The following is a 22,439-nucleotide window of genomic DNA, read 5'->3' as shown; positions in this document are numbered from 1 at the left end:
GTCAAAGGCGAAAACCCCGAAGGCAACTGAGTTAGTTGCCCTTAAGACGCTGTAATCGAAAATGTGTCAATGTATAGCTACTGCGAGTACCTCACGCTCTCGACCACGGGATTCAAAATAATCATCACGACATTTTATTTCAATCATGCTATCACAAGCATTTATTTTTAAAAGATGTGTCTTGTTGAAAACACAAGCAACAGAAATTGTGTTGTAAAATACTGGTTAATTGATTGATTGAATTCCTTCGCAGGAAATGTGTTATTAACGGCAATTTTGGGTTGAGCACGTTGGTAAAGGACTTGGAAAGCATTTTAGCTAACGGAGGTCGCGACCAAAAAGCACAACCATGCAACTTAAGGTCGATGACTTCCTCGTAATCCTGTCTACCTGCGCTAGGATGCTTTCGTAAGGTTCTTGTGTGGAAATTTTGAGCCGGGAAAACTCGTTTCAGGGGGATGTGTTGCTTGGGCCGAGCAATGCTAAGCGTAACAGCTGCTCTGGTTTGCTCACCATCGCTCGGTGGCCGAAACCTGATGGAGCAACGTGCCTAATGCTGACATCACCAGCGAAGGAGGAACTCTCCAATGCCTTCACGCTAACGTGTGGACCTAAAGGGATGGAAGACAAGCCAGAGGTAGGAAACATTGCTTTTAATGTGAACCAGAAGTGTTGGAATGTCTCGACTGAGCGCACGTTTTGAATATCATGTGATAACTGTGGCTCGTAAAGTGCGAGCTTTTCCCACCTATCAGTCACTGTAGCAAGCAAACTTTCCAAGATTTAAATGTTTTTATTGGATGGGAGCAATTGCATTTGTTTATGTTTTACTTAGTGAGAAGCGGTGATGAAAGGAAACGGGTCTAGGAGTTTACTTCTTCTAGTAACTAAACCCGCAGCGTGCGCCAGCTAAGTGACCGGTTTGTAAATTCTGTCTACTCCGTCGGTATTTGCATAAATCTTAGGGAGCATTATGGTACAGTCAACTGGTTCCTCCTCCTCCTCCTCCTCCTCATCATGATCAGCCTATATTTTTGTCCACTGTAGGACGAAGGCCTCTCACTGTGATCTCCAAATACCCCTGTCTTGCGCTAGCTGATTCCAACTTGCGCCTGCAAATTTCATAACTTCATCGCCCCGCCTAGTTTTCTGCCGTCCTCGACTGCACTTCCGTTCTCTTGGTATCCATTCTGTAACTCTAATGGTCCACCGGTCATCCATCCTATGCATTGCATGGCCTGCCGGGCTCCATTTTCGCCTCTTAATGTCAAATAGAATATCGGAGTGGTTCCTACCGCACTCCAAATCTATCAACAGCGATGTAAAGGCTCACTACTACAGGTGACAATATTGGAGCGAGAAAAAGCATAGACGAGCGACTTGTTTTGCCGTGACCAGAGCCGAATGGTCAGCTGCTCGAAGAGCAATTGGGGAGGGGGAGCACTCATTTTGGAACAGCGTAATGTAAGCTGCGGCGCAAGAACGCTCGACAGCTCTCGAGAGCTACCAATCGAATTTAAAATTGGAAACTTGCACCAGGACATCTACTTTCCATAGCAACAGACCGCAAATACTAAATCGAATTTAAGGAGGCATTGACCGTCATAACCCTGGAACAAGGGTTACTTTACGCCGTTGGATTTTTGAAGCATCTCAGTGTTTGTATGGAACCACTTAATGGAACTATAGCACTTCACTCTACAGCCATAGAAGTTATAGGGTCATGTCTAAGAAAAAAGTGGTGATTTTGCCTGTGAGAGCAGCGAGGGAACACAACTCGCATGAAGCTATCGGGCATCTCGGCTCACCCAACTTTTGAACTGCATTCGCTGAAGGTTACTTCCAAGGGGTGCGTGACCATACTCAGCAACGTCATGCGCAGCCGCGGTTCGGCTAGAAGACGACACGCGTGCTCAATTGCCCGTCTGCCGCCCCTCCTACTCTTCCTGCCCACGTAGAGCACGTTGAATTACATGAATGCGCACTCACCCCACCCCCTTTAGGAGGGCAACACTGGGCGCGCTGATAGACGGTGCACCAAACCATCATCCTTGATTGTCAGTCCATAAATGCAAGTGCGATAGGTTGTTATCGGTCTTGGGCTTTATATGGAACGTCATGGTGACCCCGACAGTTAATGCAGAGAATCGCATGGCGTGTCCTTATAATTGATATCGCAATAAAATACATTCCGTGACCTCCCTTTTACTAGGAAAAACTACAAAATTACGTAAACGCTTCTGTGCGAAAGAGTATAGCTTTGTTATCACTCGGAATCTGCGGATGTCATTCAAGTGGATTAGAAGTAACAAAATCTGTCATTTGATGTGTATTCTCACCGAGGCTATAAATAGTTGTATCATCAGTTCGTGTATATGCGAGTCAGTCTACCAGCCACGGTGCCTCAGTGGCTATGACGCTGCCCTGCTGATTCGATGGTTCTGGGTTCGATCCCGGCCTCGACAGCCGCATTCCGATAAATAAGCAATTAAAGAACCGTTCATTGGGTGCACGGTGAAGAAATCATGTGCTCAAAATTACTTTCGAATCTCCCACGAAGACGTGCCTCATAATGAGATCGTAGTTACGACACGAAAACCACAGAATCTAAATTTTAATAAAAAAAACTCTATGAAAAAAAAACTCTGTTATCATTGCCACTGAATAGAGCAAGGCGCACACCGCAATCGAGCCGTGACCAACTTGAAGCACCGACAGAATGAAGTGGACGTGGTTCTATCCTAAAATATCAGACAGATCCCATCTCTCGATGACCGTCGCCGATAAGCATTGAAGCAGCGCAGCTACACACCATGTTTACAACGGCGGACAGTGCCATATAATAGACGTATACGCGACACTTTACGAATGATGATGGCGTGTATGTCGTGAGACGACATGTAAGGTCCTTCTAGTAAATCATGTCAATCATGCATGCATGTAATGCATGTCAGTCATGTCATATCACGCATGCCACTAAAGCATGGTATTATTCTCATGTCGTCTATGCGATGTGATTTCTGCTATGCCATATTAGGCCATGTCAGTATAGCATGCGTTTCCTCACGAATATCCAGTCAAAGAAACAACCATGACAGTGTGACATACATGTCATGACATGTCATTAGGTCATGAATGTACTGCCAAGTAATTCATGTCATGTCATGCATGCAGGCCATGTTATGCATACATCTATATATGTCCAGTTAAAGCGACCACCACGACGGCATCACGATGGCGAACGAGGCTTAAATAGGCTCAATGGGACCAACGCAAGCAACGAATGCTACAAGCAGTTAAACTGTGATAAATCTTGCTGTTTTTCTTGCTTCTTTGCAGCCCTACTGTTGTCACCCCGAGCTGGAGGAGCTATTGCGAGTAATTAAACGCTATTTAAACTTTACGTAAGTTACTTTCAAATTACTCGAAGTTGGTACCATTCTTCTTCAACATACATCACTGATAGTGTATTCTAAATCTGTAGTATTTTTTTCAGCACTAAACGTGTTGCCTCTACTGTTGTAGCACCACGAGAGATTGATATTCCCGAGCAGGTGTGGAGACCTGAGCTATTGTACTTACTTGAGATAATTTAAACGCGCTATCGTATTGTTTTAACATTTTACTGTTAAAGGGGTAGTTTACTACATCATACGGAATATCTGAATAAGCAGACACCACATACTCGAATTGCATATTTTGTACACCAAAGTACAAATAAATTATTTAGTCATTTTCATTTCTTCATTGCAATTCGTCGTGCATACAATTCTCACAATTATTTGATAGTGTATCCATGCGATTATAAAATCTGTTTGAATCTGTTTTATTCGAGATTATCAAGCCATTTTTGAAGCCAGCATTTTTCAACTTCACGGTTTTACGCGCCAAAAAACGTGAGGCACGTTGAGGTACCCGATTAATTTGACCACCAGCTTTAATCGTACTCAATCGTACCAATTGAAATTTATCGAATAAAATGTAAGGAACCTATGAAGATAATAAAAATTTATGAACGTCGGGTCTATCAGATAATCGTAGCGCAAACAAGACAGAGCTGGCAGCATGAAAAAAAAAACTGTAACAGGTCTGCCAGCTTCCGGTTAAATTAAAAAATCGGCGATCCTATTGATTCTGCAAATAAGCTTTTGGCTGTCTACGTGAAAACATCTGGTGTAACGAGTACTACCAGTACATCTGCTGCCTCAATTTGATTCGGCGTATATACTATTATTCACATGAAACCTATGTACAATTAAAGGATGTTTTGACAAGCTTTTCCGTGAACTTTTCTATCCGGAAAATTTTTAAGTAACCAGCATTTTTATTAGGAAAAGCTGTTGCTGAGATTGGCATTCTGTCAATATGCCGGGTGTCTTTTTTTTTTTGGAAGGCCCAATTTTTTAAAAATTGTCTGTGACAAGTAGCACAATTCTAACCCTTGATTTAAATTACTCGGTTAGGTGGTGACAACTTCTACAAGAAATCGAAATGCTTCAGTAAATAATTCGAATATTTCTTAAATAATTAAAAATAAAATGTTTCCCTAATTCGTTTACAGCACATATTTTAATGTACAAATTATAGTCGGTGAGTTCGCAAGGCGTCGGCCACTTTGAAAGCAATGTCTCGAAACTGGTGCTGTCCAGAGAATTCATTCTAAGTGAATACGCCTTGCAATCTTACCGACTATAATTTGTAGATTGAACTATGTGCCGTAAAATGTTTAATTAAAACGTTCATTAGCGCAATTATGTGTATTATTTATTGACGCATTCTGATTTCTCGAAGTTGTGGCCGCCTCATCGTTTAATGTAAATGAAGGGTTGGAATTTTGCTATCTGCCACAAACAATCTTAATGTATTTTGTGCTTGCGAAAAATATGTTTTGCAGATTCCAACTTTGTTGAAAACTGCAACAAGCTTCCAAGATGCCTTCACAAAAAAAAGTTACTGTGATGTTTCATTTCATGAACGCGAGTGACGTCCCGTATGGGTGCTATAGCGCACATGAAGCTATCCACCCTCGGGGCGCCTCGACGCCTTGACTGCCCGCATCGCAGATCGCTTTCAAGATAGGGCTCGCGCGGCCGCGCCATCAGCTGCTTCTGCCGGAGTAAAAGCATCCCCCCTCCCCCGGTGGGAAGAAAGCGCGCTTCCTTCCCCATTTCCTCCCTTGCACGCTCAAGCTTTCGCCGCCATCGTCCGCTCACCGTCGGATGCCGTCACTCGCACATATTGCATGCGGTGCGATCGCGAGACGAAGGTACGCCCATTCCGCGAACAGTACTCGTAGCAACTGCCAGAGGAGGTAATCCCAGCGCGCCTCCGTCTTCCTCTGCGATGCTTCACCTCTTTTATTGCGATAGCAATTAAATGTATGCTCCAAGCGCATTTCTGCCGTCGCCGTCGCCGTGATGTTCCGTATAAAGTCTAAGGGTGACAACGCCTTCGCCGGGCGCCGTATGCTCTCTGTGCTAGTGAAAGCGCGCGACTGGAGCAGGGGATCGCGGCTCAGTCTGGCGCGCGCAAGAGAGGAAAGCTCACTGGAAACGCGCAGTCTTTCGCTTGTGCGAAAGGCCGTGGAGGGATGGATCGAAGAACTAAGGGGGGGGGGGGGGGGGGGCGGCGTTGTTCTACGACAGCAACTGTGGATTTCGCGACCGCTCGCATAGGCCTACCGCCGATCGTGGCTCAATCTCGCGCGCGCAGGATGGGAGGCAGCGCAGGAGGGAGGGGCGTCGGCGTTTGACTCCGGCACCAGCTGCGTCTTTTGCACGGCCGCGAGCGGGCAAGCGCGCCTTACTAACGCCTTAGCCTTAAGGGCAACGTGTAGCAGAAAATCTGGCGTCGGCGTCGCCGTGGGCACGAGCTCGCCGGCGTCGTTGGCGGAAATAATACTCCCGAAACACCCAGGCAGCGCAGGCCCCCCGGGTGGTGCAAGGCGTTAGTGAACGATATTCAATTTCTCAAAGTATAGTCCGTCAGAAAAATTGTGAAGTGCGACTTCACCACAACCTACAGACGCGATAGCGTCGGATTGTAATTTGAATATACGAGAAAACATAATTCTCTTACGCCGAAACTCAAACGAAAACCCCCTTTCCGGCATTTCTACAACTCATAAGGCGGCGCGCCGCAGTATATTCCTTGCAAAAACACCATCCGCATGGCGCTCGGCTGCGGCGCGTGGAGGCGAACTTGGACAAAAATGCTGCAGTTGCCGGGAAGCCTGATAAGCAGCCAGGAATCTTTCAATTCTATCGCGTTATACTCTTAAAGGCTAAACTTAAGCGGCCTCCAAATTTCTGGAAAACAATGTGCAGGCGCCATACTTTTGTGCGTGCGGTGTTCTCGTCGCTCAGTTTGCGTCCTAGTGATGCACATCACGAAGGTCACTAAGCTTGCTGCTGCGGCCGCGCTTCCCGACGCCAGCGTTTTGACATCGAGTATCCGCCGTCATCGAGTGTATGTGTTCATGTTTGCCTGTGCACGCTTACACCATGCTTGTTAATTTAGTTAGCAAGTGAATATTTCCAAGTTCATACGGCCGATAAAACTACTATCCTTACTTCGTGTAGCTGTATACTAATTTGCTATCACAATCAATGTTTCGCCTTTCGGGCGAAACTGCGGCTATTTTAAGTGCGAAGCACTTTAGGGGCCCGGGCTGTCGGCGTCTAATGTGATGTCACGTCGTCGTGATCACGCACAAAAACAAGATCTGCCAAAAACTCGCGTCTCGCTCACTTGGTATATGCCAAAATTGGCACGGAAGGGTACGAATCTATGACTAACATGACTTATCGGTTATGACATCCATAACATCACATGCTCGTCAGCTACATCACAATTACCAATAATGAAATCACGTGGGGCGCATACCCGCATTGGATATGCGGGTACGAGCCGGGGATATGCGGTAATTAGCCGAAACTCGCCAAAATCGCTTCCGAAACGTCTGGTACCAGCGCAGCGCAAGAGAAGGCGCCACCAACACACCAGCGTTCAATTCCCCCTTACTTGTGCAAAAATAGCACAAGAATAGCATAAGGGAGACACCGGCGCATCACTGCTTCGCACTTCCCTGGTTCCACGTGAGTGGAACTGCATTAGCGCTGGATTTGAACTACACAAACGCATAATTTGAATCAAGCGCTTAATGCAGCTATAATCCTGCTCAAATATTCTGCTTTTTCTCCTTCCCCCCTTCGATCAACGCCACCTCGACTTTCCTCTAGGTGGCGTTGGTTTGCCGCGCGTTGTAGCGCGTTCTTGAGGGCTCTTTCGCACTTTGCCCGACGCACGATTCTCTTCTCCACCACCAGGCGCCTTCCTCCTGCGTTTCTGCGGCTTCACACTGCCCTCGACGGCCCTCGGTACGCCTAACCATTTACGCTTGCGCGTAAAACATGTGGTATTGAGTTATGTCTTGCTAGAAGCTTACATTTTGTGCGCGAGATCTCGTTATGATAGCCGAAACTATGTTATATAGTTGCTCTTTGCGCACAAGTGTTTCGGAACATTACTATTATAGAAATGGCACCAAGATTGGCGTCTGGAGCTCCTTACGTTGTCGTACGCCGATCTTCGTCCAAATATCGGGCTCTAATGCTAACGTGTCCTTCTCCAAACATCCTGTTTCAGGCACCTCATCAATGTTACAGCCCTGGTTCCACTTGTCCCTGATGATGTATTCCCTGCTCAAGGAACGTACTCCTGGTATCTCACACATGGCGTGAGTGTTGCTTTGCACGACTGGCTGAGCACAATAATAAATATCACATGTTTTCAGGGATGTCTGCGACACTGAAGTTGCGGGTGTCTTGAAACAGACCTTCTTTCGGCCAGTAAGGTTGTCAGAAAATACATTTACATATAGACAGTATTTTTAAACAAATTTTTATAAGCAGCATAAAAGTGTAGAAAATTTGGCATTTTTGTGGATGAGTTGCTAGGCGAAGCAGACAGGTTCTTTTGTGCAAATACCGTGAATTTTGAATCAGAATACTGATTCGTAATATTTGTGAGTAACTTTCTGTGAGAACCTTGGAGGTGGTTCTTTTTATGCCTAATACAGAACCAATCACTTTTAATTGCACCTTGTTTCTTTATCTTTAAAATGAGCTTAATTCGAGATAATCAGCTTTAGATTTGAACGCTCAGTCAGGCATAGATTGAAGCCGAGCACGACGAGAGCGCGGTTTCAACCGAGCAAAACGAAAACGCCTGTTGACGAAGTGCGCCACGAAGTTTGAGTGCAGTGGCAGATACTGTAATGCTTGCCGAGTAATCATCTGACGTGACTTGCCGTATCAGTGCTTGCTACAAATCATCACTAAAACTTTGCCACGCAGTTGGAAATTGGGCTTGTCCGTCTGACGTGATAATCGGGGCTGTCAAATTCTGCTCCTGACGCAGTGGAATTTGATATTGCCTTGACTGAGCATTCGAGTTGCATTATGAATATGTCGAATTAAGTGCAACTTTCTAGATCAGGAAAATGGCGTAATTTCAAATTTCACTGCCTTCAAATACGCCATATAACCAACCGCCTCCAATAATGTTACGCATATTTTTAAACAAATATTTTACCTATTTTTTAAATTGGTGTATTTAATTACCTGCAAATAATTCACACCTTGCCTTATACCTCCTCTGCCAAAACGTCAAGTTAAATACGGTGATAGCCATCCGTTAAAAATCTGTATAGTCTAGAAAAAACTGACAAGCCGGTAGAGGAGCAAGGCTTTAAAAGAAATTGCTTTGTATAAACTAATTTTCGCATACTTACTTGAAGTGTACAAAGGAAATAAAAGTAGCAGTAGTACCTCGGCGAGCCATTGTGCAGCAACAGCTTAGCTTGAATATATTTTACATGTATTTTCGCAGAAACAAAAAACACCGCATATCCACGGGGTGAATAATGATGAGTGGGCGAAGCTCCGGAGGGAATCATCGGTAAACCGTGAACCTTCCGTGTAATTCGCCCAGTCTCGCCGCACTAAATCGAACGATTGACTTCCACCAATGACACGCGCCATATGTGACGTCATTCCTATTTTATAACAGCGCCCTTCATTATAATTGCACCATCTCCCGCTTAAGGGGACGCTAGCACAAACGCGTTAGAAACGTGCAGTACTCTCTAGTAAGGGGGAGAGGCCACAGCGTCTTACGCAGCCGTTTACACATGCCGGAACGTGCACCGTGTTTGCCGACGCCATCACATGACTGCTGAGAGAGTATAACCCCCGTATTCATAAACGCGCGTTTATGAATACGGGGGTAAGGCGGAAGAGGCCACAGCGTCTTACACCAGCTTCTTTCACGGGCCGTAACGCGCTAGCACAAACGCGTTAGAAACGCGCAGTCTTTCGTTAATGTTGGGTGTTTATTGTCATCGTGGTGCGTGTGTTCATGTGCGCTTCGTGGCGTAGTGGTTAGCGCCGCGCGTTTGGAAGCGAGGGCTCCCTGGTTCGATTCCGCGCTACGGACACAACTTTCGCAATTTTTTTTCCTTTTTCTCATAAAAGTAGACGTGGCTACCTACTACTACTACATACTACAGAGGAGGGACAGACCCACACCCTAAGGAGCTTCGCCCCTAAAAAGCATCTTGTTTGAGCACCAACTCAATCCAGACCGTGGTAGCTTCGTCGTGAAGCCTTCCTTTAACGGTATTACAGAAGGGCGTGCTCTATAGTCATGCACACAGTTTGCGTCAGGAAGAAAAACGCGGGCTCCAACACTCGCGGTCAATTCACGTTAGGCAAGGATATCATAAGGTAGAAGCTTGTCGGAAACATCATTGAATATGTGCGAATAAATTTGTTCTGCAGCCAAGTGCACAACCACGCTAGTAGGTTAGGGTGTGTATACGAGGACAGTAGCACAAAACAAGACGAGGACGAGAAATTAAGCCGTAAGGGCGCTTATTCTCAAATTGGGTCAAGCTACACACTGCGCGTTCATAGATTATGGCTTTCATAGATTATGACTTTCATAGATTATGAAAAGGCCTTCGATTCAGTAGAGATACCAGCAGTCATAGAGGCATTGCGTAATCAAGGAGTAGAGGAGGCATACGTGAATATCTTAGCAAACATCTACAAGGATTCCACAGCTACCTTGGTTCTCCACAAGAAAAGTAGAAAGTTACCTATCAAGAAAGGGGTCAGGCAAGGAGACACAATCTCTCCAATGCTATTCACTGCATGCTTAGAAGAAGTATTCAAGCTCTTAGACTGGGAAGGCTTAGGAGTGAGGATCATCGGCGAATATCTCAGCAACCTTCGGTTTGCAGATGACATTGTCCTATTGAGCAACAATGGAGAGGAATTACGACAAATGATTGAGGACCTGCATCGAGAAAGTGCAAGAATGGGGTTGAAGATGAATATGCAGAAGACAAAGATAATGTTCAATAGCCTGGCAAGGGAACAAGAATTCAGGATCGCCAGTCAGCCTCTAGAGTCTGTAAAGGAGTACGTTTATCTAGGTCAATTACTCACGGGGGACCCTGATGATGAGAAAGAAATTTACAGAAGAATAAAATTGGGTTGGAGTGCATACGGCAGGCATTGCCAAATCCTGACTGGGAGCTTACCACTGTCGTTGAAAAGAAAAGTGTACAATCATTGCATACTACCGGTGCTAACATATGGGGCAGAAACTGGGTGGTTAACAAAGAAGCTCGAGAACAAGTTAAGGACCACACAAAGAGCGATGGAACGAAAAATCGTAGGACTAACGTTAAGAGGCAGGATGAGAGCGGTGTGGATCAGAGAACAAACGGGGATAGCCGATATTCTAGTTGACATTAAGCGGAAGAAATGGAGCTGGGCAGGCCATGTAATGCGTAGGATGGATAACCGGTGGACCATTAGGGTTACAGAATGGATACCAAGAGAAGGGAAGCGCAGTCGAGGACTGGCAGAAAGTCAGGTGGGATGATGAGGTTAGGAAATTCGCAGACGCAAGTTGGAATACGCTAGCGCAAGACAGGGGTAATTGGAGATCGCAGGGAGAGGCCTTCGTCCTGCAGTGGACATAAATATAGGCTGATGATGATGATGATGATGATGATGACACACCGCGCAGGTGAACGTTACAATTTGCATGCGCGCCTGAAGAGCGGAAAAAAATAAAGCGGAAGAGAAGAACGTGGTCGATAACGACCCAAATATTACGCTCATCAAACGCCATTCGGTTAACTGCAAATATTCCGATGACTCTAGTTTACCCTCTGCACATAACTCGCGTGGGTTGTCACATGTGTACGTCACCCGAAAGAGAGTGTCCTCGTGAAAATGCTTGCTTACAATCTTATTTTACAGCGAAACTGTTTACCTCTAGTCACCGTATGCAGCCATGCATGCGTTTCCATGGGAGGGTACCCTGAGCAGCTTACGTCCGTATCGTGGACAGGAATTGCAGAGAAAGGGAAAGAGTGTGGCGATGGCGCCTGTTTACGTGGCCTGCGCTTCTGTTATAGCATCCCGCGAGCAGTGGAATCTATTTCCCTTCACCCTCCGTATTTCCCTTGTTTAGCACGGGACCCGAGGGACGAGGCGGACTACTGGCAAGCGGATACCAAAACAAAAAACTTTATTACCACTCTCCCAAAGCCCCTTATATTTATATCAGGTCTTTGTAGCGCCGCCTTATGGCCACTTGCTCAAGGTACACAGGTGGCGACCTCTACATCCATCCTTTTCACCCTTTATGGGACAGGTCCCTACAAGTCCAACCGCCGCGGTGGTCTCACTATACGACCGCTGCGAGTCTGTGTCAGCGTTTCCTGTGGCGTCACTTCCGTCTGCGTTGGATCTTCCCGAGGTGCTGCAGGCTGCATGATCTCGGGAGTGACAGGCGGAGAAGCTGCCAGTTGAGCTGGGGTCGCTTCCGATGAATGAAGTACCAGGTGTCGACGATTACGCTGAAGAACGCCTCTGGGGGTCTGAACAAGGTAGGACCATGGACGCTGAGCCTTTGAGAGTACTTCACCACTGCAGCGTGTATCAGTGACCCATACATAGTCTCGAGGACTCAAAGGGGCCAATTGGCTTGAAGCATGGCGGCGATTGTAGTTCATCGCTTGGCGTGCCTTGTTCCACGAGTCCTTTTCCTTGAAACTCGTGTGGCATGGTAATGACGGCACCAGTTGTTCCGGTAGTTTCGGGAGACGAGTTTGTATTTTCCTTCCCATCAGGGCTTGAGCCGGGGAAATACCGTTGGGACCGGGCGTGTCGCGGTACGACAGTAAGGCAAGGTAGGGATCAGGACCTTTGAAGATCAAGTCTTTCATTGTGCGCACCATGCGCTCTGCCTCTCCATTGCTCTGGGGGTACCTCGGGCTGCTGGTCTCGTGACGGAAGCCGTATGACCGCGCAAACTCGGCGAACTTGTTGGACACAAAGTGCGGTCCGTTGTCGGTCCGGACGATGTCCGGTATGCCAAAACGGGCAATGCAGCTCTTGATCGCCGAGATAACGGCTGGTGCCGTGGTGGACCCCACGGAGACTACTTCGGGAAACCTGGAATAATAATCAACAATCAGGACGTAATCGCGGCCTTTAAGTTGAAATAGATCGATGCCAAGGAGCTGCCACGGTCTGTCGGGTGTAACCGTGGGTAACAAAGGCTCAGAACGCTGAACTCAAGTCTCGGCGCATATGGCACATTGGATCACCATATGCTCAACATGCATGTTACAGTTAGGCCACCAAACAGACTCCATGGCCCGTTCTTGGCAACGGCACACTCCCTGATGTCCTTCGTGTAATAAGGCGTCCTGGCGCAAGGCTGAAAGAATGACAAGTCGTCGGTCCAGCAGAAGGATGCCGTCGTATATGCTCAATCTGTCCCTCTCCTTCCAAAATGGAGTGATCTGCAGGGGCACCTTGTTTTTGTCTGGCCATCCTTTCATGCAGTACGTCATGACCGCAGAGCAGACTCCATCTTGGGCTTGGTGTATCTTCTAGCCGCCTTGCTACAAGAGGCGGTAATTCCTTGAACACTTCACCGACAAACAACTTCAGGGTGCCTACCATGCGAGTAGCTGGCAAATCAGAGGGAGCTCGTGACAAAGTGTCCGCCGTAGCTAAGTGCTTTCCAGGCACATATTTCACCACGTACTGATATCGCATCAGTTTTATTCGCATTCGTTGTATGCGAGGCGGCACGAGTTCTAGGTCCTTGTTACCCAAAAGGGTGACCAGCGGAAGGTGATCTGTCTCTACCTCGAAGCTTAGGCCGCAAAGGAACTGGTCGTACCGTGAAATGGCCCAAGTCACCGCGAGCCTTTCCTTTTCTGTTTGACTATAACGTGCTTCCGTCGGAGTAAGTGCCCTTGAAGCATACGCTACAGTCCGCCGAGTACCTTCAGGCTGGTCCTGTAGCAGTACAGCTCCCACACTGTAGGAGCTGGCTTCCGCGGATACTACAGTGTGGTAGCAAGGATCGTATTTTGCCATGCACGTGTCGGAGCTCAACAGCAACTTGAGGCGTGAGAAGGCTTTTTTTTGACTGGGACCCCAAGTCCAGGTGCTGTTCTTGTTTAGGAGGGAACGAATGGGCTCCGTAACGTCGGATATGTGAGGTATAAACCATGCGACGTGATTGGTCATTCCCAGTAATCGTCGTACTCCGCTGACGTCGGTCGGTGGCGGCAGATCCCTGACAGCCTTCACCTTGTCCGGGTCTGGCGAGATCCCGTCTGCCCCAATCACTACTCCAAGGAACTTGACCGAGCTGACCGGAAACGCGCACTTCTTTTCGTTAAGGGTGACACCCTCCTCCTCAAGGCGAGCAAGGACTGCAGCCAGGCGATCGTCGTGCTCTTGACGGTCTTTCCCAAAGATTAGAATGTCATCAATCAGGTTCACGACCCCAGGCAAGCGCTCAAGAACCCTCAACATTAACTGCAGGAAATACTGTGGTGCCGTGGCAATACCAAAAGGGAGTCTCTTGTAACAGTAGCGGCCGAACAGCATTATAAATGTCGTGAGTTCCTGGCTGTCGGCTCTCAGCTTCACCTGATGGAAACTAGACCGCGCATCCAACTTGGAGAATACTCGCGCTCCACCCAACTGGCCGAGGATCTGTTCCACCGTCGGCAAAATAAAGCGCTCCCTTTCGATCACTTCGTTCAGCTTCGTCAGATCGACGCAGATTCTGTAGCCGCCCGATGATTTGGGCACGACTACAAGCCCGAAGCACCACTCAGTTGGCGTCTCTACCTTCCTTATGACGTCCTGCGATTCCAGGTCGTCCAGCTCTTTCTTGACAACGTCATATAAAGGAATTAGAATCCTCCTTGGGGCGCTCAAGGAAAATGGACGAGCGCCGGGTTTATAGCGAATGCGATATTCGGCTTGCCGAAATTTTCCCAACCCTTGGAAAATCTTGGCTGTGTGGGAATGAACGCACTCAGCAGAATCCAGGAAGTGAACCAAGGGCTTTAATTGCAGGGAGCCCAAGCAGGTGAGTGCGCTGACGTTCAACCACGTACAAGGTCTGCACTGTGGACTTATCACCCCAGTCTAAGGTTGCTTTAAAGGTACCAAGAACGTGCACACTCTGTTCGCCAGGGCCCTAGAATTCCCCTTCAACATCATCCAGCACCCGCGGTCGGCCTGGAAAAGGCGGCGAGACAACAGAGACTTCCGTGCCAGAGTCTATAACTCGGCCGGTGCCCGTTCACTAGTATTTCTATGTCCCTTGCACGTCGTGAATCCACGTTGTGAAGTTCGACGGAATCCAGTAGCTCATTTCTATTCTTCTTCATGCACACTTCGGCAAAATGGCCTAGCTTTCTACAGTGGTGGCAAACTGATTTTCTGGCTGGGCAGTCTTTTCGAGAGTGACGCTGTCGTCCACAAAAGCCACACGATAACCTAGCCGGTTGCTCAAACTGGTCGCAAAAATGTGGCGAAGGGGTGGGCGTATCGTTTCGCCGAGCCGAGTCAATGTTTAGCGTTTCGGCAAGAGCGTTATCCATAGTCGATCTAGCGCGTGATAACCGCTCTTTTTCTGCGTCCTCGTGTATGCGGGCTTGGCACAGTGCTTCCTCAGCGGCAAGTTTTGTGCACCGGCACAATTGATCAGACAGTTTCTCGTCACGTATGCCTACGACGAATCTTTCACGAACAAGGCGGTCCTCCATGAGCGGGCTGTTATAGCTACAGCGCTTTGCCAGGTTGCGTAATGCCGTAAAAAAATCATCCACAGATTCGCCTGGTTGCTGAGTGCGGCGGTGGAAACGACTTTCGTATATCTCATTTACTGGATACACGAAAAGCGAATCCAACCTTTCTTTGACGGCAGTGAAAGAAAGCGCTTCCGGTGTTGACACCCCCAAGAACGATAGAATGGTCCTGGCTTGCGGTCCCATACAGTAAAAGTGTCCGTACCTGGGCCTCATCGCTGGCACTGTGGAGGCCGGCCACGAAAGCGTAATCCTTGAACGTCGAAATCCACGTTGGCCATTCTCCCGGGTTTGAAAACGTGAAGTTCTCAGGTGGGCGCAGACCAGATGCGCCAGCGTGAACGATGCGCACTTTTGGTTCGGTGGTCTCGGCGGGGGTGGATTCCGTGTCAGGCATGTCAGCGTTAACGGCGGGACACCACTTCTGACACCATGTTCAGCATAGGATCCGAGGGACGAGGCGGACTACTGGCAAGCGGAAACCAAAACAAAAAAACTTTATTACCACTCTCCCAAAGCCCCTTATATATGATGATGATGATGATGATGATGATGATGATGATGATGATTTATTGGCATCCCCTTTGAAACGGGGTGGCGACAAATAGTCACCTAGCCTGCTTGATTTAATCAGGTATACTACACATGTTCTTTATCTCGCATTTTTGTATACCTTTTTCAAAAAATTAGCTTGTACCACTGCCTATGATTTTAAGAGATCAGGTCGTATCCATCTTTTCCCTGCTTTTTTTCCACCAGTACTCTAATCGTCTCTTGCTGATCTCTACGGCTGATCTGTTTATGTTTCCTTCCACTTTAAACCCAAGCGCTTCTGGGAGTTGCACGTTACCTACGGTTCTCGCTGGGTGGATCCCGTCGCATTCCATTAGGATGTGCTGAGTGGTCTCTGGATCTTTACTGCAGCATACACATGTCTCATCTAGTTCCGAATATTTGTTCCGATATGTTTTCGTCCTTAGGCAACCGGCTCGAGCCTCAAATAGCAAGGCACTGCCCTTTGTGTTATCGTACAGATTTTCCCTTCTAATTTCTTTCTTCTCATTCTTGTAAATCTCCATTGTCCTTTTCGTTTCCATTCTTTGCATCCAATTCACGGTCTCTATTTCTCTCACTTTCTTTCTGATGACCCCTGGTTGTCTATTTACAGTTTCGATTATCCTGTACTTGGTTGCCAACTTCCTTGACCTCTTCCTCCATTCTGTGTCCACGCTTTTCACGTAGAGATACTTGTGCACTTTAGCCGCCCATTTATTTTCATCCATGTTCCTGAGCCTTTCTTCAAAACTAATTTTGCTTTGTGCTTCTCTGACTTCAAAAGAGGCCCAACCCATGTCTCCATGCACTGCCTCATTTGTCGTATTACCGTGTGCTCCCAAAGCCAACCGGCCTACTGATCTTTGGTTAACTTCTAAACCCGCCAATATATCCGATTTTAAGCATATAATGGCATTTGCGAATGTTAGCGCTGGCACCATTACTCCTTTCCAGATTCCACGCACCACCTCATACTTATTGTGGCCCCACAGTGCTCTGTGTTTCATTAATGCTGCATTCCGCTTCCCCTTTATTTTCAAATTATCTTGGTGGTTGCTTGAGTAATTCTTTCCTTCGTTTATGTGTACGCCGAGGTACTTATATTGCTTCGCTATGGGTATTACTTGCTGTTGAATTGACACCACGAAGTTACTCGTGTGTTCATTAAAGATCATAATCCCTGATTTCTCTGTGCTAAACTTAAGGCCTAGATTTGTCGCTGCGTTCCCACAGATATTCGCAAGTATCTGTAAATCTTTTTTATTGTCCGCTAGTAGCACAATGTCGTCTGCGTACATCAATCCAGGGACCTTCTGTTGCACCATTTGTCCATTACGCATGTAGGATAAATCAAAACCTAATTCGCTGTTTTCCAGTCGTCTTTCTATGCCCTTGACGTAAAGCGTGAACAACAATGGTGACAGAGGGCATCCTTGCTTCAATCCTTGGTGAATTCCCACCATTTCATTTCCTTTTCGGCCTTCCCATGCCACTTGTACTTGGTTGTCTCGATATATCTCCCTCAGCAGCTCCACGAAATCGTCATCTATGCCTTCGTATTGAAGAATATCCCACAACAATTCCCTGTCTACGTTGTCATAAGCTCCTTTAATATCTAGAAATGCTACCCATAAAGGTCTTTTCTGAGCTACTGAAATCTCTATGCACTGAGTTAGTACAAACATATTGTCTTCTAAGCGTCTGCCTGGCCTGAACCCATTCTGTAGTTCCCCCAATACACCGTTTTCCTCCACCCACTTCGACAGTTCTAATTTTATGGCTTGCATTGCCATTCTATATATCACCGACGTTACTGTAACTGGCCTGTACGAGCTCGTCTTATCCTTATCTCCTTTGCCTTTGTAGATGAGATTCATCTTGCTTTCACGCCATCCAACGGGAATATTCTTTGTTCTAATCACTTGCTCTATGGCATTAGTCAGCAGTGCCTTGCTTTTTGGACCGAGGTTTTTGATTAGCTGTATTGGGATTTCATCGGGTCCTGCTGCCGTGTTGTTAGGGACATTTTCTGCTGCCTTTTTCCAATAGAAGCTTTCTATGCTGAATTTTGATCTCTCAAGCCTCTCTGTTGTTGCTGGATCTGTTGTCTGAACTACACTTTTTCTCGTACCGAAGTTATGCCTGATAACGTCTGTGATGTACCGCAGCGCATCATCGCCTTCATAGATGTTACCGTCTTCATCCCTTATAGCCGTTTGCGAGTTTCTAGTTGGAGCTCCGAGTGCTTTTATATGGTTCCAGAATCTTTTTGGGGCGCCTTTGTCTCTTTTGTGAATGTTATGCACCCAACGTTCACTTGCGCATTTAATTTTCTCTTGCACGAGCTCACTCGCAACCCTTTTCTTTTCTCTGTATGTATTCCATCTAAGGAGCACCTCTTCTTCTTGTAATCCCAACTTTTTGGCTTCTCGATGAACCCTAGATGCCTCTTTACGCTCTTCTATAGCTTGTTTAATTTCCTTGTTCCACCACTTACGTGGTTTCCTCTTTCCAATCCAACAATTGTATTGCCGTGTCCGCCTTATTTCATGCTGCATAACCTCCACCAGTTCCTTATATTCCCACACTGCTGTAGGAAAAGCCTCAATTTTCTTCTCTATGTTGTTTGCGATCTCTGTTATTTGCTCGTCATTCATTTTTAAAAACTCTGAGGCTATTGGTTCATGTTCTGCGCTGGTATCTCTCCCAAACGTTAATGCTAAACGTCTATGATCGCTTCCCAGGCTATTTTTTCCATTTTCGTCTATTATCATTTGTTCCAGTTGTTCGTAGACCATTTCTGAGACTAAGGCGTAGTCGATACATGACTGCCTGTTTCCGCATTGCCACGTTACCTGTCCATGACACTTATTCTCCCTGTTAACTACTATAAGGTTCTGTTCATCACACAAATTCAGCACTAGAGAGCCGTTGTAATCAGTATATCCGTCTAAATCGTCCATGTGCGCGTTCATATCTCCCACTAATATCACCTGGCCCGAGTTACTGAACTCATTAATATCGCTTCTAATGCAATCGACCAATTCCTTATTTTTTCCCTGCTATCACTACCTGTCCATAGGTAAGCTACTCCCAGCCACGTCTTTTTACCTTGCCATGTACCACTAATCCATAAATGCTCTTTACATGTCTCGTTTACCCTTCGCCACTTCAGACCTCGCCTAATTAGTACGCCTGCGCCTCCGCCTTTCCTTGACCCGGTCATTCTGTTGCACCCTTCCCATACAAAGTTGGCAATAACAGGCGGCTGCTCCAAATCTCGTAGACATATATCAGGTCTTTGTAGCGCCGCCTTATGGCCACTTGCTCAAGGCACACAGGTGGCGACCTCTACATCCCTCTCCACTTTTTACTTCCCATTCCTTCTCCCCTGACGACGCTTCGTCGTGCTCCCTCAGGGGTTGCAGAATCAAGCGTCATTTCCTTCTCTTGATCATTCTCTCTCTCTCTCGCCGGAGGTGCCGGCGCCGCTGAAGCAGTGGTTGTGGCGACTGCGTCTGTGCAAGTGGCGCGTGCTTCTGTGGTTATACTCGTAACGTCACGCGCGTCGAAGGTGCCGGCGTGGCTGCCGCAGCTGTGGCGGCAGATGCATGGGAAGTGTGGTGACCGTGGCGTCGCTTGTGTCGGCGTAGTGTGGTGCCGTATGAAAAAAAAATGCATGATTTTATAATGTATGCAGCCCATGTATGCAGCCTAAACAGCTTCGCTGGTAATCCGTCCTCATATCGATGTTGTGGCTCCACGAATTTTTGTTTCTCCTGATTCTTCTTGCCCTAATAATTTTTTTCGCTTTTTACAGCGAAGCTGCTAAGGGATAGTTCCCCCAGGAACGTTTCCGCGTGTAGAAGAAACTATTATCATCAGCATTTCGGCTCCACGTGCGTGCGGTTTCCCGCCAGTTGTGCCTTAACGCAGATGACTAAACGGATGACTAACCTCTTCTTTCTTCTTTCTGGGGTTTTACGTGCCAGAACCAGTTATAATTCTGAGCACGCCATATGTGCAGGCGCCCGATTAATTTTCACCACCTGGGGTTCTTTAACGTGCAGTACAACGTAAGCCCATGGGCGGTCTTGCATTTCGCCTCCATGCAAATGCGGCCGCCGTGGCCGGGATTCGATCCCGCCACCGCGTGCTCTGCAGCGCAACGCCTAAATTAGCTAACTGAGCCCGCGCGGCGGGTCAGATGACTAAAATGACTGATACGTCACGACATCAATAACATCAGATGCTCGTCAGTTACGTCACAAAAAACGATAATAAAATCACGTGTGGCGCATACCCCCATTGCAATGCGGGTATGAGCCAGGGAGAAGAAAGACAGAAAGAAAGAAGGAAGGAAGGAAGGCAAGAAATAAAGGAATAGAGAAAGAAAGAAGGAAGATAAGATAGAAATCACGTGTGGCTCACACCCGCGTTGGATATGTGGGTATGAGACGCCGAGAGCAGGAGTGGGAGAGATCTCACTGGATCTAGAAGCTGCCGTGCAGTGTGCCGCGGCTAAGAACGCTGTGGCGCATACGCTACTCTATGACGACGGGGTGGACTTGGCGCAGCAAGCGCACTACTTGGCCATCGCGCCAGGCGAAAACAAGACGCCGGTGTCCTTGCTCTTTGACGAACATGCCCAAGGCATTCAATATAATCAATAATGATAATATATAAATTCACTATAGCAATATTCACTACAGCAGACCCACCATAGTCACAGCTTCGCAGGCTTCCATCTTCAAAGTAGTGGAAGGGCTCTGAAATGTTTTTTTTTTTCTATTGTTAAGCCAGCATGACTGAAATACTTGCGGCCTTCGCATGCGAGCTTCTTCCATTCCAGTTTTGTGCTTTTATCCGCTCATCATGCAGCGTATACGCCTCACAAGGTTCAGCTGCGCTGTGTGTAGTTCGGCCCACTTGTGAGTTAGCGCCCTACCTGTTTACTTCCACGTCCTCTTCGTGTATTGCCGCTGCCGTACTCCTAATAAATTCGTTATTGTTCACTGTACGTTTGGGTTCATGGTGATTTAGCACTTCTTAATGGCCAACACAATGTTCGTATAAGGTGTTAGCTATAGCTATATATTGTTCATCGATGCACACAACATTTATGCTTTGCTGGATGACTATTATTGTACTGGTTGCTTTGGGAAATAGGTTCATAAACGGATCGCTCATTGATTGATTTATAGTTATGTAGGAATTGTAGCAAAACAAGTGCAGCCTACTAAATGATTTTTTCTTCATATTATCTCTCTCTTGTACTCAGGTGACGGACATACGGTTCGCCTATGTTGCGATAAAGGAGCGTCGTGCATTTAGTGTGGACTTCTTATTTCCCCTGGATATCTACAGACTAGTCTACCTCTATCCATCGCCCAGCATCCTGAAGAGCGATTTTACTGTCCTGAAGATATTTTCAGTCACGGTGAGATACACTTATTGCAGAATTTTTCGCGCAGGCCTTGGGTGTACGCTGCGGAAACATTTGAATCTTCACAATGCGCGCCTCATAGATAGCCCCTACATTTTACCAATGGCTTTATTTTGGATACGTTGAAATAAAGGACTCCTGTAGCTATATTGTCAGCGTCGTTTATTCAGCCAAATATATATAAAATGCACCATAAAGGACACTGCCAAACATCACCACTAATGGTTTTCCGATGCCCATGAAGGTCGCACTATGCCGAACACTGTCTAATAATATATCTCCATTCACTCCTCTGCCATCATTGGCACCATTTTATTTAAATAGACTGACATTCGGCTTGTTTAATTCACTCGGGAATACATGCCATCACAAGTATACTACAGACATCATATTCTGCTCAGCTCTGTTGCTTGCTCTTAATCTCACCCAGAACCCAATAAGCCAACGTTTTACCTCTTATCTCTGCTGCGGTCTTTTTTACTCATAATCTTGCGCCTGTGTTCTGGTTTTTTCTTCAACCTTGTTTTATCTAGCGTGATTAAGGTAAGACCTCGTGGAACGAACTGAAATTATGTTTTTCCTTTACATTTTTGCATATGCGAATTACTGCAACATGCCCAGGAAATTCCAATCATGTAGCTTCTTTGTATTATGTATTTATTTGCGGTCATTCATGTCTTCCATCTTTACTTGGTTTATATAAGCATTGTCCCACATAGCTCGTCTTCACTGGATGGATGTTCTGATGTTCAGCATGGGGACATGGGTTCGATTTCTGCCAAGGCTGCATTTGTCAATCAGGCACAAAACGCAGAAACATATTTGTGTTGTAGATTGGGGGCACATCAATGACTTTCAGTACCTCAAAATAATTGCAGCACTCTCTAATAGACTGCTACTCATATATGAGGATCTCCGTTGATGGGCTAAACGCAAGCATGTATTAATTTTGACTGCTGCACCATTCAACATACCCGTAAGCAATGTATAGCTGACTTAGAAGATTGTGAAAGCTAATCTGACTACACGCTTGGCTGAAAACGTTACTGAAATCGTGTCTAACGTTCTGGTACAGACACTGTCTCTCACGTAAACTGAAGATAAACGATAACGCACATGCGCACAATCTATTTCAGACGTGGTGCTTCTGGGCAGCCTCCGTCGCGCTGATTGCTTGCGTGCTTCGAATAGTCATCTACTTCGAGCAACGGTTGTCAAGTACCAACT

General features: G+C 46.7%; 1 protein-coding gene across 1 annotated transcript; it reads left to right on the top strand.

Annotated features, from left to right (window-relative positions):
- The first annotated feature begins 498 nt into the window (after positions 1-498).
- Positions 499-21,754, top strand: LOC125939850 (uncharacterized). The gene is made up of 5 exons (XM_049655336.1): positions 499-637; positions 3,340-3,404; positions 7,648-7,738; positions 21,048-21,206; positions 21,746-21,754. The coding sequence occupies exons 1-5, from the start codon at positions 554-556 to the stop codon at positions 21,752-21,754; spliced, it is 408 nt and encodes a 135-aa protein (XP_049511293.1). The 5' UTR covers positions 499-553.
- The last annotated feature ends 685 nt before the right edge of the window (positions 21,755-22,439 follow it).

The sequence above is a fragment of the Dermacentor silvarum genome, chromosome 9, assembly GCF_013339745.2.
Source record: "Dermacentor silvarum isolate Dsil-2018 chromosome 9, BIME_Dsil_1.4, whole genome shotgun sequence".
Classification (NCBI taxonomy): domain Eukaryota; kingdom Metazoa; phylum Arthropoda; class Arachnida; order Ixodida; family Ixodidae; genus Dermacentor; species Dermacentor silvarum.
This window is presented reverse-complemented; position numbering and strand designations above follow the sequence as displayed.